Raw genomic sequence first — 16671 nt, 5'->3', positions numbered from 1 at the left:
AAATTTTTACAGCGTACTCAGGACGTAAAAAGTGAAGTCAAGTTTGTAAATGAGCATCATAGGTCAATTGGGTCTTGGGTCCGTAGGACCCATATTGTAAACCGTTAGAGATAGAACAAAAGTTTAAATGTAAAAAATGTTCCTTATCAAAAATTAAACAACTTTTCTTTTAAACATTTTTTCGTAAACATCACTGTTTACCTGTGAGGGCGCCAAAATTAGGCGGAAATTTTATATGTACTATACTTGATTATCAGTTATGTATGTGTCACATGTTTGTATGTGTTATGTGATAAAGAAATCAACACTGACTATACATGGTATTTCAACAATTAACTCACTCAATTGTTTGTTTTCACTTGTTTTAATACTAAACTTAGTATACCATATATACAGGGTTTAAAAACTGTAAACAAGGTAATAGTAGTTGTTTTGAATACAGCAGGTATAGGTACAGCATGCATATTAAGTAAGAAAAGTAAGTAACCTTGAATTAACAATATAGATACGTACGCGATAATAACCCTGGATGTTATTTCAATCAACTTCATTACATTTTCTATGAATAATAAATTTTTATTGTTCATTTTTTTTTTTAATTTTATTTTATTTTACTTTTATTAAATACAAAAAAATTGACAAGCATCAACAAATAGATTGATTGTGATATTCATTCAAATAGAAACACAATATAGGGTGTTATATACCATGTGTGTTTGTACCATCTTGGCATATACATATCTGTAGTATGATAGATATGACATCCGTTTAGTAATGCATCTAAGCGAGAGGTATTATATACATGTAAGACTACAGATACCATACGACAGACCTTCTGTTGTATGCATGCAGAGAGTGGGAGCTTTGTTCCATACTTACTAGTTATCTGTAACTAAAAAACTCCCACTCTCCAAGCGTCTTCCAACTAATGTTCAATACATGTATATAATACCTCTCGCTTAGATGCATTACTAAACGGATGTATTCTGTCATACTATAGATATGTATATGCCTAGATGGTACAAACACACATGGTATATAAATTCAAGCATACTCATCGATCAACGCACAGCTCAAACCGCTCGATCTAGAAGCCTGAAATTTTGTACATACGTTCCTTGAATGACTTGGAAATTCATCCCCAAAGGGATTTAAAAGGGGATGTGTATTTCGAATTTTAATTATTTTGCTATCTTCTCACAAGTGGTATGTTAGGCAAGCGTCTATATAATTTGAAAGTTTGAACCTATATTTTATCGTTGTACGAAATATTTGAAACAATGTTGATACAACTAAATAAATATGACTATAAAGTTTGAACCGACAGAAAAAGTCGAGGGTTAACGATTGAAGCTAAAAAATTGAATTATTGCTAAAAAACAGGTATCAAAAACTTTTAACAAAATGAAAACCAACTTCAAAGGAAAATATTTTCCAAAACAAATTAATATGCACTAAAAAGTAAAAAATAACGATAATATAATGCAGTTAAAATTATTGTTATTTTGGAGTCGGTGTCAGCCAAGGAAACAGCTCTGACAGAATAGTTTGCTACATTAGCTTGACTGACACCGACTCCAAAAATAACAATAATTTTAACTGCATTATATAATCGTTATTTTTTACTTTTTAGTGCATATTAATTTGTTTTGGAAAATATTTTCCTTTGAAGTCGGTTTTCTTTTTGTTAAAAGTTTTTTTTATTTCGTGATTTTTAGTGAATCTGAAGTACACTAACTAATTTTTCACTAAAAAATAATCATCGAAATCGGTTGCGTTATATTGAGTTATTCGTCCTCTTGTCGTGCATAATGAATGCAAATTTTAGACTTTTATGGTTTTCTCATGGATGCCGTTGTCAGAACTAGACCAAAATGAAATGGGTGCACACGAGAAGCATCAGCTTTCAAATAGATAAAGAATCATCGAATTCGGTTGACGTGATATTGAGTTATTCGTCCTCGGTCGAGCATAATGAAGGCAAATTTAAGACTTTCATGGTTTTCTCATGGATGTCGTTGTCAGAACTAGACCAAAATGAAATAGGACCACACGAGAAGCACCAGCTTTAAAATAGATGAAGAATCATCGAAATCGGTTCACGTGATATTGTGTTATTCGTCCTCTTGTCGTGCATACTGAATACAAAGATAAGACTTTTATGGTTTTCTCATGGATGCCGTTGTCAGAACTAGACCAAAATGAAATGGGACCACACGGGAAGCACCATCTTTCAAATGGATAAAGAATCATCAAAATCGGTTCACCCAGTCAAAAGTTCTGGGGTAACAAACATAAAAAAAAAAAAAAATACAGTCGAATTGAGAACCTCCTTTTTTTTGGTTTGAAGTCGGTTAATAAAATAGGTTTTTATGATCAAGTAATGTAATTAGTTGATTTCCGTAGATGCTCTTATTAGTATTTTATGAGTAATGCGTATTTGTTTAAATATAGACAGACATGCATACAAACAATTAAAGAACCTAATTACTTAATGAGCATTTTAAATGATATTTTATTACTTGTATCTAGCCATTAATGATAGATGATTACTTAATCCAAGTTAACTAACTATAATGACAAGTAAGTATTACTTATTAACTCAGACGACTGTTTTTAACGTATTTTAAGAAGTACCCATTCAAATATTAGCAAAACAATATAATGTTTATAAAACAATTTGTCTGAAAGACAATTCTAAAAGTTATTGTCAGGGTTGCTCTAAAAATACATTCATCACAAATCTTGGACACTAATTCTAATATTAACAAGTGAAAACAAACAATTGACTGAGTTAATTGTTGAAATACCATGTATAGACAGTATTGATTTCTTTATCACATAACACATACAAACATGTGACACATACATAACTGTATAGTACATATTATAAAATTTCCGCCTAATTGGCGTCCTCACGGGTAAACTGTGACGTTTACGAAAAAATGTTTCAAACAAAAGTTGTTTAATTTTTGATAAGGAACATTTTTTACCATTAAACTTTTGTTCTATCTCTAACGGTATACAAGATGGGTTCTACGGACCCAAGATCCAATTGACCTATGATGCTCATTACGAACTTGACCTCACTTTTAACGTCCTGAGTACGCTGTAAAAATTTCAGCTCGATATCTTTTTTCGTTTTTGAGTTATCGTGTCCACAGACGGACGGACAGCCGGAATTGGACTAATTGGGTGATTTTATGAACACCTATGACAAAATTTTTTTCCTAGCATCATTATTTTTAAGCGTTACAAACTTGGGACTAAACTTAATATACTATGTATATTTCATATATACATGGTATAAAAAGTAACTTATAGTACTAGCTTTTGATGTTACAAGTCAGTTTTATATGAGGTTGTAATGAAGAAATTGCTAATGAAAGACAAACTTGCCAAAAATTCACCATCAATTATACATAAAATAAGTCCAGTAGTCTAGTTCAAATTGGTGAAATATAGAAGTGTTTTTCAGCACATAAAAGATTGCAAAACTTATTAAACAGTTCAAGAGGAAAAAAACAGAATATAGATTTTCGCCAACATTTCATAAAATATTATTATTAAGGAAATTTTTCTTAAAGGAAAAGATTCTTGTAGAGGAGGATATTCCCAATAAAAGACTTCTACTACCGGAAGACTCTATCTCTACTATTTATAATTTTAATTTAATGCTGAAAATAAGTCTTTTTGTGTCACTTTTAGGTTGTTGTAATAGCATCAAAAACGAATATCTCACACTAAATAATTTTTTAAGGTATTTAATATTAATTTAAAATTTGAACAAATTATGATGTACAGTTGTTATTATTATACCATGTATATATGAAATATACATAGTATATTAAGTTTAATCCAAAGTTTGTAACGCTTAAAAATAATGATGCTAGGAAAAAAATTTTGTCATAGGTGTTCATAAAATCACCTAATTAGTCCATTTCCGGTTGTCCGTCCGTCCGTCTGTGGACACGATAACTCAAAAACGAAAAAAGATCAAGCTGAAATTATGACAGCGTACTCAGGACGTAAAAAGTGAGGTCAAGTTCGTAAATGAGCATCATAGGTCAATTGGGTCTTGGGTCCGTAGGACCCATCTTGTAAACCGTTAGAGATAGAACAAAAGTTTAAATGTAAAAAATGTTTCTTATCAAAAATTAAACAACTTATGTTTGAAACATTTTTTCGTAAACATCACTGTTTACCCGTGAGGGCGCCAATTAGGCGGAAATTTTATAATATGTACTATACTTGATTATCAGTTATGTATGTGTCACATGTTTGTATGTGTTATGTGATAAAGAAATCAACACTGACTATGCATGGTATTTCAACAATTAACTCAGTCAATTGTTTGTTTTCACTTGTTCTTTATAAGTTATAAGCAACGTGACGTGATAGCTGTTCGATTTTTTGTGCTCTAAAACTCTTGTTTAAAACTATTTTTGTAAAAAACTTTTTTTTCTCGTTACAATAACTCAGTTTTAAGTTAGATATGCAGGACACCCTGCCCTCAAACGTTTATTTATATACATATGTGTAATAACAATAACAATTACAATATTGCGGTTTTTTTAATATCCAAGAATAAATAATTATTTTGGAAATTTTGAGATTTAAAAAAATTTTCCTTACATAATCAGAAAAAATATTTCTAAGAAAGACTCATAATTGAAAAGAATGTGATGAACTGGCTAACAATTAACAGAGGGTGGAAGCCATTATATTGTTATTAGGCCATTAAATACGCTTATTAGCCATTACACCAGGCGTGGGCGAGTGATTTTAGGTCAAAGCCACCATTGTTATAAGTTTATTATGTGCCTTAAAGTTTATTGTGTGTCTCTTTATGCAAGTTGCCGCATTGCTCATAGAGGAGGAAGCGAGACAGGTATACGATTTTTTTTTTTTGCAGACTTGTTTATGATGTTATTCCAATGAATAATTGAAGTTTGTGACCTCGAGCGTCAAACACATCTTTGCCAAAAATCGAAAAAACCGTGAAAATTTTTTATTTTGGCGATTATAACCCTAAAAGACTAGTTTTTTGATGAAACTTTTCCAAAACGTTTTTAAAGTAGACTAACTTTGCTACAATATGGGACTAGAATCGTCACTTCAGACCCAAAAGTTTCCGAGAAAAAGCTATTCCAAATTCATTTATTCTAACTTCGCAATTTTTAGCAATATTTCAGACATCACTCGAACTACTCTAGCTGGAGGTAGTTCCACATACCTCTGACGGAGTGTGTTAGTATTGTTCTGCGTCAAAAATGAGCATCATGGGTCAATTGGGTTTGGGTCCGTAGGACCCATCTTGTAAACCGTTAGAGATAGAACAAAAAATTAAATGTAAGAAATGTTCCTTATCAAAAATTAAACAACTTTTGTTTGTAACATTTTTTCGTAAACATCACTGTTTACCCGTGAGGGCGCCAATTAGGCGGAAATTTTATAATATGTACTATACTTGATTATTAGCTATGTATGTGTCATATGTTTGTATGTGTAATGTGATAAAGAAATCAACACTGACTATGCATGGTATTTTAACAATTAACTCAGTGAATTGTTTGTTTTCACTTGTTTATATGAACTTCTGTATTTATTTTGTGCCAAGCACTACTGAACACCTTGTACTTAATTCCGTCATTGCATTAATATCAATAAGATTTTTTATCTACTGTGGATACAACAAATGCAGGTAATAAAATGGCTAATAAATTTAAAAACATATTAGCTCATTGACAAGCAATGTTCAATTGATAACATCAAAATACTTTTTATTCAAAGTAGTTCGGCCGGCCTATTAATAATGGCCTCATACTTTTTTTAGGGCGTATTTCCTTCGAAAGCATTCTATTTCCGCAAAAAATGTTTCAAATAAGTTATTTTTTATTAGGATCGTCATTCAACTAAGTACCAGATAGGAACTTTAGTTGACTAATAAATGGCCACGAAGACAATTAGAGATCAAAATAAGATATCCTCTTTCAAATCGGATAATTATTACAGGTCAAAATAAGAGGCCCTATTAGAGGTCAAAACAAGATGTCCTCTTTCAAATCGGATACTTTTTGTTTCAACCAGACATTTTATATCTGGTGTATTTTAGGATATTTCAACACATTTAGGATATGATCAGTGCCGGATTAAGCCCATCGGGGGCCCTAGGCCAATAAAATTTTGGGGCCCCCCTTTTTTGAATAATTGTAAAATTAATCGTTATTTGTGTATTCATAGCATTCGTACAAGAATAAAAGAATTAAAAGAATAAGTGAATAACTATTTTTGAATATTTTGAGTTTCAAAATACATATTATCATGAAATAAATTGGTTGAAAAAAAAAAAAATAACTTGAAATTGAAAATTTTTGTTCAAAAATAATCATATCAGATTTTCGTGGGGGCCCCTGCCCGTCGGGGGCCCTAGGCCATGGCCTAGTCCGGCCTAATGGGTAATCCAGCACTGGATATGATCAAGACACTTTTAAGGATACCTCAATTATCAAATTATGATAAGTAGCTTAGAAGCTAGGTGGGAACAAATGAACATACATACAATACATGCCGGTCAAACACAAGCCTCGACATTGTATAGTCGAGGTAAAAAATGGTCTTTATAGATAAACAAGGCAATGTTATTGGAAAATTTTGTTCGAAGAGTGCCTAGCTTCCGCAGAAGACATACCATAAAAACAATTTTTGGGTGAAACTTTTCTTTTCCTTTCGTTTTTGCCTAAACTATACGGTTTGCGAAAATTTGTTTCGAAAAAAAAATGTTACTCTTTTAAGCAATAACAATTTTCTAATTTAAAGTGTTCCTCTATATTGATTACCACTTATGCAGAAGAAGGAGCGTAGATCAATTTTTATATCTGCAAAAGTTGTGCGAGTATAGACAGTGATGGATTTAGGCCTAGGCCCGTGAGGCGACAGAATTTGAAGGGCGGCAAAATTCATGAAATGCCAAAATTTTAGAGTCACAAAAAAGTAAAGACAATCAATTATAAAAATTGGTTCAGAATAGTTTTTATAAAAAATTTTCGATAGAAAATATTATAATCCAATTCATTATCTACTTCTCAATCTGTGTCGGTAAGATGTTAATTTTTTAATCGATTAATGATATTCTTTATCGAGTAATGTTCTTTACTTTCTGTTCTTTTAGTGAGATTAATCTCACGTGTATGAGGCTTCACGAATCTCAAGCTGATTTATCATCCGTCGTTCAGATCTATAGTTCTCTGGCTCTATTTCTTCAAGACATGAGAGACAAACAATTTTCTGAATATGAAGAAAAAGCCAAAGCACTATCTGGAGTTCACGATTATTATTGGCAATGAATGCATTCATTAACATTGTCAACTCAAAGATTCCTTGGCAAATATGGAAGATTTACGCTCTGCACAAAAAATATGCAATGTTTTGCTTTCACGGAATCTTCGAGATGTTTATCCGAATGTGGACATTGCTCTCCGTATTTTTTTGAGTATTCCGACTACAAATTGTTCAGGAGAAAGATCTTTTTCTACTCTTAAAAGGGTTAAAACCAATTTACGCGCAAACATGGGCCAAGATAGACTTAATGCACTTGCATTACTGTCTATTGTAGCCCCACTAGTCCAAGAAATTAATTACGACGACATAATTGACGTTTTTGCACGGACCAAAGCCAGGAAAAAGATATTTTCAAATTGATTAATATTAAAAGAAATATGAATTATTTATTTGTCTAAAGTTTATATATATATTTATCTGTCTTGTTTATTAGTAATATTTAAAAAATTATATTTCATAAATTAAGTTACTTTAAAATAAAAAACTGGATCAAAATTAATGAAATTCATTCTATCAAAAAGGGCAGCGCATCGAACGAGGCCTAGGGCGGCAGCAAGCCTAAATCCGTCACTGAACACACATCAATAATAATTTTAAAAAATATGTTCACATTATTTTACCAATAATCAAAATAAAAAAAACTGTTTTATTGTATTAATTTTTATTTAAAATAAATTTTAAAGGGTAGACATTATCTTATCTTATGTTGAATGGTAGAAGTAAATGAACTTTAGATGTAAACAAAACAAGAGAACATTTAAAAAAAATTAATTTAAATATGTATTTTATAAAACTTACTATTGTCATTTGAAGATGTGGATTCTTGATTGTTGCTCATGTTGATTGTTTTTTTTTATTGAAACACTTAATAATAACACACTTAAATAAAATCAAATAAAAGAAACAAGTTGTTTAAAAGTTTTCTGTTACAATTCAAGATGGAAAAGCCGCAAGTGAAGTCAATGATTGTTTTATTAAAATTATAATATAAGTATATTTTAGTTTATAAGTTATGTTGAATACAGAACAGAACCAAACAGGTCTCACTACACGAGCACGAGTCAGAGTGTTGTGTTGTGTTGTGTTTATAAAATAATAGTTACCAACAACTCTAAGCTAACTTCAAGTTTTCAAGTCAACCATACCATTACCATGTGCTGCTGGTGCATGCATTCAATTAATACTAATATGAAAAAAATAAATCTTTATAACATCATGTCACATCCATAATACAAACGTAACTAATTAGTGCCGGAAAAATTCATCATTGAGAATCAATGACGGATTTAGGCTTGCTGCCGCCCTAGGCCCCGTTCGATGCGCCGCCCTTTTTGATAGAATGAATTTCATTAATTTTGATCCAGTTTTTTATTTTAAAGTAACTTAATTTATTGAAATATAATTATTTAAATATTACTGATAAACAAGACAGATAAATATATAAATAAACTTTAGACAGATAAATAATTCATATTTCTTTTAATATTAATCAATTTGAAAATTTCTTTTTCCTGGGTCTGGTCCGTGCTAAAACGTCAATTATGTCGACGTAATTAATTTCTTGGACTAGTTGGGCTTCAATAGACAGTAATGCAAGTGCATTACGTCTATCTTGGCCCATGCTTGCGCGTAAATAGGTTTTTACCCTTTTAAGAGTAGAAAAAGATCTTTCTCTTGAACAATTTGTAGACGGAATACTCAAAAAAATACGGTGAGCAATGTCCATATTCGGATAAACATCTCGAAGATTCCGTGAATGCAATACATTGCATATTTTTTGTGCAGAGCGTATATCTTCCATATTTGCCAAGGAATCTTTGAGTTGACAATGTAAATGAATGCATTCATTGCCTACCACTCTTATTGCAGGCCACCCTTTTTCTAATGCGTAGCCATGCATCATGGGACATACAAATCTTCGGTATTTTTATTTCACACTAAAAACAAATTGAGAAGTCATTTGGATTAAATAATTTCAAAATGCTCTTCATACACGTGAGATTAATCTCACTAAAGGAACCGAAAGTAAAGAACATTACTCGATAAAGAATATCATTGATCGTTTAAAAAATTAACATCTTACCCACACAGATTGAGAAGTAGATTAATGAATTGGATTATAATATTTTCTATCGAAAATTTTTTATAAAAACTATTCTGAACCAATTTTTATAATTGATTGTCTTTACTTTTTTGTGACTCTAAAATTTTGGCATTTCATAAATTTTGCCACCCTTCAAATTCTGCCGCCCTAGGCCCGGGCCTCACGGGAAGAAAATGGTTTTTAAATTATTGCCATAAATTTAAAATGGTTTATCTTTTTTGTAGCTCAATTGGTGGACATACTGTATATTTCGTATAAGTAAAAAGGTAAAGCTTTCATAATAATTAGACTTCTTGATATATTGTCTTTCTTCTCTAGCTCAGTTAAAAACATCAAATAGATTGATTAGTGATAATGGAAGTAACAATATTTGTAAAATACATTTTTATTAATATTATGTGAATAGAAATATGTATATTAATGTGTGTGTGTGTGTGTGTGTGTGTGTGTGTGTTGTGTATGTATGGATCAAGTCAAGTATACTCACTTTCAATAAAATTTAATCAACTGATAAATTAATTTTCGATCATATTTTATTGATAAAAGGTTAATACATAAATGTATTTATATTAGGTCAAGATCAATTATATACATTCAAGTGTGTCTAAACTTATTTTACAAATTTAACTAACTTTCAAAACAAACTTTATATCAAAACAAGTGAAAACAAACAATTGACTGAGTTAATTGTTGAAATACCATGCATAGTCAGTGTTGATTTCTTTATCACATAACACATACAAACATGTGACACATACATAAATGATAATCAAGTACAGTACATATTATAAAATTTCCGCCTAATTGGCGACCTCACGGGTAAACAGTGATGTATACGAAAAAATGTTTCAAACAAAAGTTGTTTAATTTTTGATAAGGAACATTTACATTTAAACTTTTGTTCTATCTCTAACGGTTTACAAGATGGGTCCTACGGACCCAAGACCCAGTTGACCTATGATGCTCATTTACGAACTTAACCTCTCTTTTTACGTCCTGAGTACGCTCGATATCTTTTTTCGTTTTTGAGTTATCGTGTCCACAGACGGACGGACGGACGGACAACCGGAAATGGACTAATTAGGTGTTTTAATGAACACCTATGACAAAATTTTTTTCCTAGCATCATTATTTTTAAGCGTTACAAACTTTGGACTAAACTTAATATACTATGTATATTTCATATATCCATGGTATAAAAGAGGAGAAAGAGTAAAAGAAATATCAAGTTAAAATTCTCAGGGCGTAAATCTTTTTTTTAACAAGTGAAAACAAACAATTGACTGCGTGAATTGTTGAAATACCATGCATAGTCAGTGTTGATTTCTTTATCACATTACACATACAAACATGTGACACATACATAACTGATGATCAAGTATAGTACATATTATAAAATTTCCGCCTAATTGGCGCCCTCACCCCGTCAATTTCCGCCTAATTGACAACCGGAAATGGACTAATTAGGTGATTTTATGAACACCTATGACAAAATTTTTTTCCTAGTATCATTATTTTTAAGCGTTACAAACTTGGGACTAAACTTAATATACTATGTATATTTCATATATACATGGTATAATAATTCTTATTTTTAATGTTCACAAGCAGGTCCGTGTGCAGAAATGTTCCAAAGGGAGGGGGGGGGGTTTTCAAACTTTTGTTCATCATGTTACGTCATAAAGTCAATAAAAACAAGAGAAAACAAACAATTGACTGAATCAATTGTTGATTTACCATATATAGAAAGTTTTAAATATATCAGTGCTTGCTTCAGTTTAAAAAACCAATAAAATTATTATAAACAAATTATAAGAAATTTAGAATGTTTCACAAGACCACTAGTTGAAGCTAATTTTCAACTCTCTAAAACACAAAATTTAAACAAAATTTTTGTTCTAATTTGCGTCCTCAAGGGTAAACAGTGACGTTTACAAAAAAATGTTTCAAACAAAAGTTGTTTATTTTTTATAAGGAACATTTTTTACATTTAAACTTTTGTTCTATCTCTAACGGTTTAAAAAATGTGTCCTGCGCAAGACCCATTTGACCTATGTTGTTCATTTCCGAACTTTTTACGCCCTGAGAATTTTAACTTGATATTTCTTTTACTCTTTCTCCTCTTTTATACCATGGATATATGAAATATACATAGTATATTAAGTTTAGTCCAAAGTTTGTAACGCTTAAAAATAATGATGCTAGGAAAAAAATTTTGTCATAGGTGTTCATTAAAACACCTAATTAGTCCATTTCCGGTTGTCCGTCCGTCCGTCCGCCTGTGGACACGATAACTCAAAAACGAAAAAAGATATCGAGCTGAAATTTTTACAGCGTACTCAGGGCGTAAAAAGTGAGGTCAAGTTCGTAAATGAGCATCATAGGTCAATCGAGTCTTGGGTCCGTAGGACCCATCTTGTAAACCGTTAGAGATAGAACAAAAGTTTAAAGATAAAAAATGTTCCTTATCAAAAATTAAACAACTTTTGATTGAAACATTTTTTCGTAAACATCACTGTTTATCCGTGAGGGCGCCAATTAGGCGGAAATTTTATAATATGTACTATACTTGATTATCAGTTATGTATGTGTCACATGTTTGTATGTGTAATGTGATAAAGAAATCAACACTGACTATGCATGGTATTTAAACAATTAACTCAGTCAATTGTTTGTTTTCGCTTGTTAAGTGAATAAATACGATAACCTTGAAACTATAAAGTAGCTAACATGAATGAATAACAGATTATAAATTTTCTAAATAAACAATCAGTTTTTACGTATATTAAATATTTTAACAAATTATTTATTTATTTACAACTTTTATATTATAAACATACCGGCTGTTGCTTTTGAATTTAACACCTTTTTATACCATGTATATGAAATATACCAAGGTATACTAAGTTTAGTCCCAAGTTTATAACTACAGCTTATAAATATTGAAGCTACGAACAAAATTTTGGTATAGGTGTTCATAAAATAACCTAATTAGTCCATTTCCGGTTGCCTAATTATCGTCTGTGGTCTGTCCGTTTGACATCACGATTACTCAAAAACAAAAAGAAATATCAAATTTTTATAGCCTGCTGAGGACGTAACAAGTGAGGTCGAGTTTGTAAATGAGCAACATAGGTCAATTGGGTCTTGAGTCCGTAGAACCCAAACCGTTAGAGATAGAACAAAAGTTTAAATGTAAAAAATGTTCCTTAGCAAAAATTAAACAACTTTTGTTTGAAACATTTTTTCGTAAACATAACTGTTTACCCGTGAGGGCGCCAATTAGGCGGAAATTTTATAATATTTACTATACTTGATTATCAGTTATGTATGTGTCACATGTTTGTATGTGTAATGTGATAAAGAAATCAACACTGACTATGCATTGTATTTCAACAATTAATTCAGTCAATTGTTTGTTTTCACTTGTTTAATTCTACTTTTTTCGTATAGCAATTCAAAAGTAATAATTTAGTCTTTCAATTTTTATACAATTTTTGAAAAAATAACTGAGGCGCTGGGATCGCTAAGTGGTATCATTAAATGCGGACTGTTGTGCGCTAATATACTACTTACCGACGACAGCGCGGCTGGTGGCTGAAAATGAACTATAAATTCTACAAATTTTCAGGGACAGGTGCGCTAATCCTTTTGTACATAGCAATCGTTCTCCTTCTTTATAACCTTCATGGTTCCAGCGTTCAGTAAAGTATACATAAACCAGTGTATATGCCTTTCCACTCAATGGAATTTAGCCATTTTTATAGACATAATGTATATTAAAATAAGTCATTATGTAAACAAAGATTTAGGTAAGTGATAAATAAATAAACATGTGTATAATTTAATTATTCAGATTGTTATGAATGAAAACATGTTTAAATCAATTTCATTGTAATAGGATTGCATCTAATTTAATTAATTCATAATAAAAGTTTGTTTGTTTGTGAGTGTGTCATCACATTTATTAACTCAATTCTAATTAAAAAATACAATAAAAATTTATCGCTAATCAAAATAAATAAAAAATAATGAAAGGAAATGCAATCACAGGAATAATTCACATAGAGGTGACGATTTACATTTAGGCAGAGTCGAATTTAAACTTTGCGTCGCCCTCAGTGCCGGATTTACCTCTGACGGGGCCCCAAGCAACCTCAGGATTTGGGGCCCTCATTGTAAAATACCCCCCCCCCCCCCGATATTTCAAAATAATGAATAACTAGTTAATTTTGCATAATCAATATATTTTACAGTTAACTTATAATTTACTATCTAAATTACAACTATTTTCTACTTTTCTCAGTCGCAAATTGATGAATGACATCATCAAAGTCAAGTTTTTCAAGCTTGTCTTTTTCGATAAACAGTAAGCCTAAATCACTAACTTTTTCTTGACACATCGATGAGCGTAAATAATTTTTGACGCGTTTTAATGCGCTGAACGATCTCTCCCCTGTACTATTAGCTATCGGTATTGTAAGGAATAGCCTGATGAGGCATTCAACATTTGGAAACGCTGAAAACAGTTCATCCTTGAAAATGATTTGGTACAATTCAACAAATGTTTTACGCTCATTTCCGTACACCTGTTTCACATAAAAATTTTAATCAATCATAGTACAATTCTGGTCGGCCCGCCCTTGGACATAGTAAAAAATGCCGCCCAGTACCGAAATAATTTCTCATTTATAGCTGAAAATTTAATGTAAATCGCGTCTAACTTTTTGATTTACAAATTGATTAATTCAATGTTCACAACCTGAGCGTTGAAGAAGTTGGAAAGTGGAGCGTTGGAAAATGTCCAGGACCCCGACATTTAAAGAGCCCCCAAACTATTGTTAAACGACTTTAAGATTGCCTGTAAAAACAGAATCCGAAGGTAGCAGGGTAATAACAATAAAAAAATCCTCGCGGACTGAAGATTGATTCGACTCCAAAAAATAGCACTGCTAATATTTTATAAGGGCTCCATGAGCCTAAAGTTTCCAAGGGGGCCACCCTTTTTGATAGAATGAATTTCATTAATTTTGGTCCAGTTTTTTATTTTAAAGTAACTTAATTTATTGAAATATAATTTTTTAAATATTACTGATAAACAAGACAGATAAATATATATATAAACTTTAGACAGATAAATAATTCATATTTCTTTTAATATTAATCAATTTGAAAATTTTTTTTTTCCTGGCTTTGGTCCGTGCAAAAATGTCAATTATGTCGTCGTAATTAATTTCTTGGACTAGTTGGGCTTCAATAGACAGTAATGCAAGTGCATTAAGTATATTTTGGCCCATGCTTGCGCGTAAATAGGTTTTTACCCTTTTAAGAGTAGAAAAAGATCTTTCGCCTGAAAATTTTGTAGCCGGAATACTCAAAAAAATACGGAGAGCAATGTCCACATTCGGATAAACATCTCGAAGATTCCGTGAATATTCATTGAATACTTTTTTCTTTGTCTCCAAACTTTTTTTTTTTTTTTAATCAGGGACATACAAATCTTCGTTATTTTTATTTAACACTAAAAACAAATTGAGAAGTCATTTGGATTAAATAATTTCAAAATGCTTCATACACGTGAGACTAATCTCACTAAAGGAACAGAAAGTAAAGAACATTACTCGATAAAGAATATCATTGATTGATTAAAAAATTAACATCTTACCCACACAGATTGAGAAGTAGATAATGAATTGGATTATAATATTTCCTATCGAAACTTTTTTATAAAAACTATTCTGAACCAATTTTTAGAATTGATTGTCTTTACTTTTTTGTGACTCTAAAATTTTGGCATTTCATAAATTTTGCCGCCCTTCAAATTCTGCCGCCCTAGGCCCGGGCCTCACGGGCCTATGCCTAAATCCATCACTGGTTTAAGTATAGTCTAGTCAACAAGTTCAAATTGGTGAACTATTGAAATAATGGTCTTAAATATACGTGTCATCGCTTGCTGGCTTCGGAATGATGTCTAGAAAAATGGGCCAGAAGCATTTTTCAGCACATAAAAATTTCAAAGGTTATAAATTCGCCAATATTTCATAAAATATAAATATTTAAACAATTTAAAAAAAAAGATTCTTAAAGAGAAGGAAATTTCCAATAAAAATCCCAGAACTCGATCTCCATTATTAATAATTTTAATTTAACGCCAAAAATAGGTCTTTTTGTGTCATTTTTAGTTTGTTGTAATGAAAATTGAAAATTTTCTTTAATTATTAAGCTTTCGATGTTTGGTAAACCAAGGCTGGTATCGAAAAATTTTATTCTTATTTTTCGTCTACATTCATAAAGATATACTAAAATTCATCATCAAAGTTGAAAATAAGATAAAAATAATTTCAACCCTAAATCTACCCTGCTCTTACATCCCTTATATGGACGGAGACACTTGGTTTTTTACTTTTCTATGTCATTGCTGATATGTTTACTTTCTATTAAAAAGTTTTTTTTTAATTTGTTTTCATTCATTCCAAGTGAAAATTATCAAAAACTCTCAAAATATGTCGTTTTTTGAGATTCCTCCATAAGATCCAATGTATTTTATATCGATTTTCAAAGACTTTTTTTTCTTAAAAATTTGCATGGATACCTAAGCTGAAATTTTAACCACATATTCTTTGAGCAAAAGTCTACCTATAAAAAAATTTTGAGCCTTTAAATCAAACATTGTTGTCATGCTCATACATCCTTAAGGTATCAAATACTGACTTAAAAATTTATGGTGAATTCTTAATACTTGAAAGAATTTATTACCGCTGCGGAAATTGATCTTAAAGTAAATTTTTCAACAAGTTAAACAATGGTTTATTAAGAAAATTTTCTGAAATTCTATTTCACCAATTTCTTGAAGATGTTGACTACTCTAGTAATGTTTGTTACAAATTTAAAACTGACCTTTCTCACAAATACAATTTCTTGGTGGTGATTTACTAATAATTGTAGCCTTATCAAAAGATTGCATTTTCTTTAACAATAGTACCTATAGTAAAGTGTTTGCGATCGATAATCAAAAATAGTTAATCGATGTATTTAATTTAAACTACAAACTTTATTAAGCACTCATCACAATCACAGTTATTTAACTATTTCATGTACCTATCTAATTACTTATAGGTATTTATAAGTTTTATTTTCTTAATTGCACAAAAATTGACTCTTCTTTTACCAAACATACTACAAATTATAAATTTAGAGTATAACTTCCGAAGTACTTTATCTACTTT

The 16671-nt window shown here is 30.8% G+C and overlaps 1 protein-coding gene across 2 annotated transcripts in view; it reads right to left on the bottom strand.

The window, feature by feature from the left end:
• LOC123290928 (carbonic anhydrase 2) overlaps positions 1–16438 on the bottom strand; it is a 51140-nt gene extending 34702 nt beyond the window's left edge. The window contains exon 1 of one of the 2 annotated variants that reach the window (XM_044871311.1): positions 16343–16438. In XM_044871311.1, coding sequence (XP_044727246.1) covers positions 16343–16409 — 67 coding nt within the window. In that variant the 5' untranslated portion in view covers positions 16410–16438. Of the gene's footprint in view, positions 1–8139; positions 8466–16342 lie in introns of those variants that run through there. The other variant, XM_044871313.1, reaches the window with a different exon arrangement.
• Between the last annotated feature and the right edge of the window lie 233 nt (positions 16439–16671).

This window comes from Chrysoperla carnea, chromosome 1 (assembly GCF_905475395.1).
Source record: "Chrysoperla carnea chromosome 1, inChrCarn1.1, whole genome shotgun sequence".
In the NCBI taxonomy this organism is placed as follows: Eukaryota; Metazoa; Arthropoda; class Insecta; order Neuroptera; family Chrysopidae; genus Chrysoperla; species Chrysoperla carnea.
Note: the sequence above shows the minus strand (reverse complement) of the source record. Positions and strands in the feature narration are given on the sequence as shown.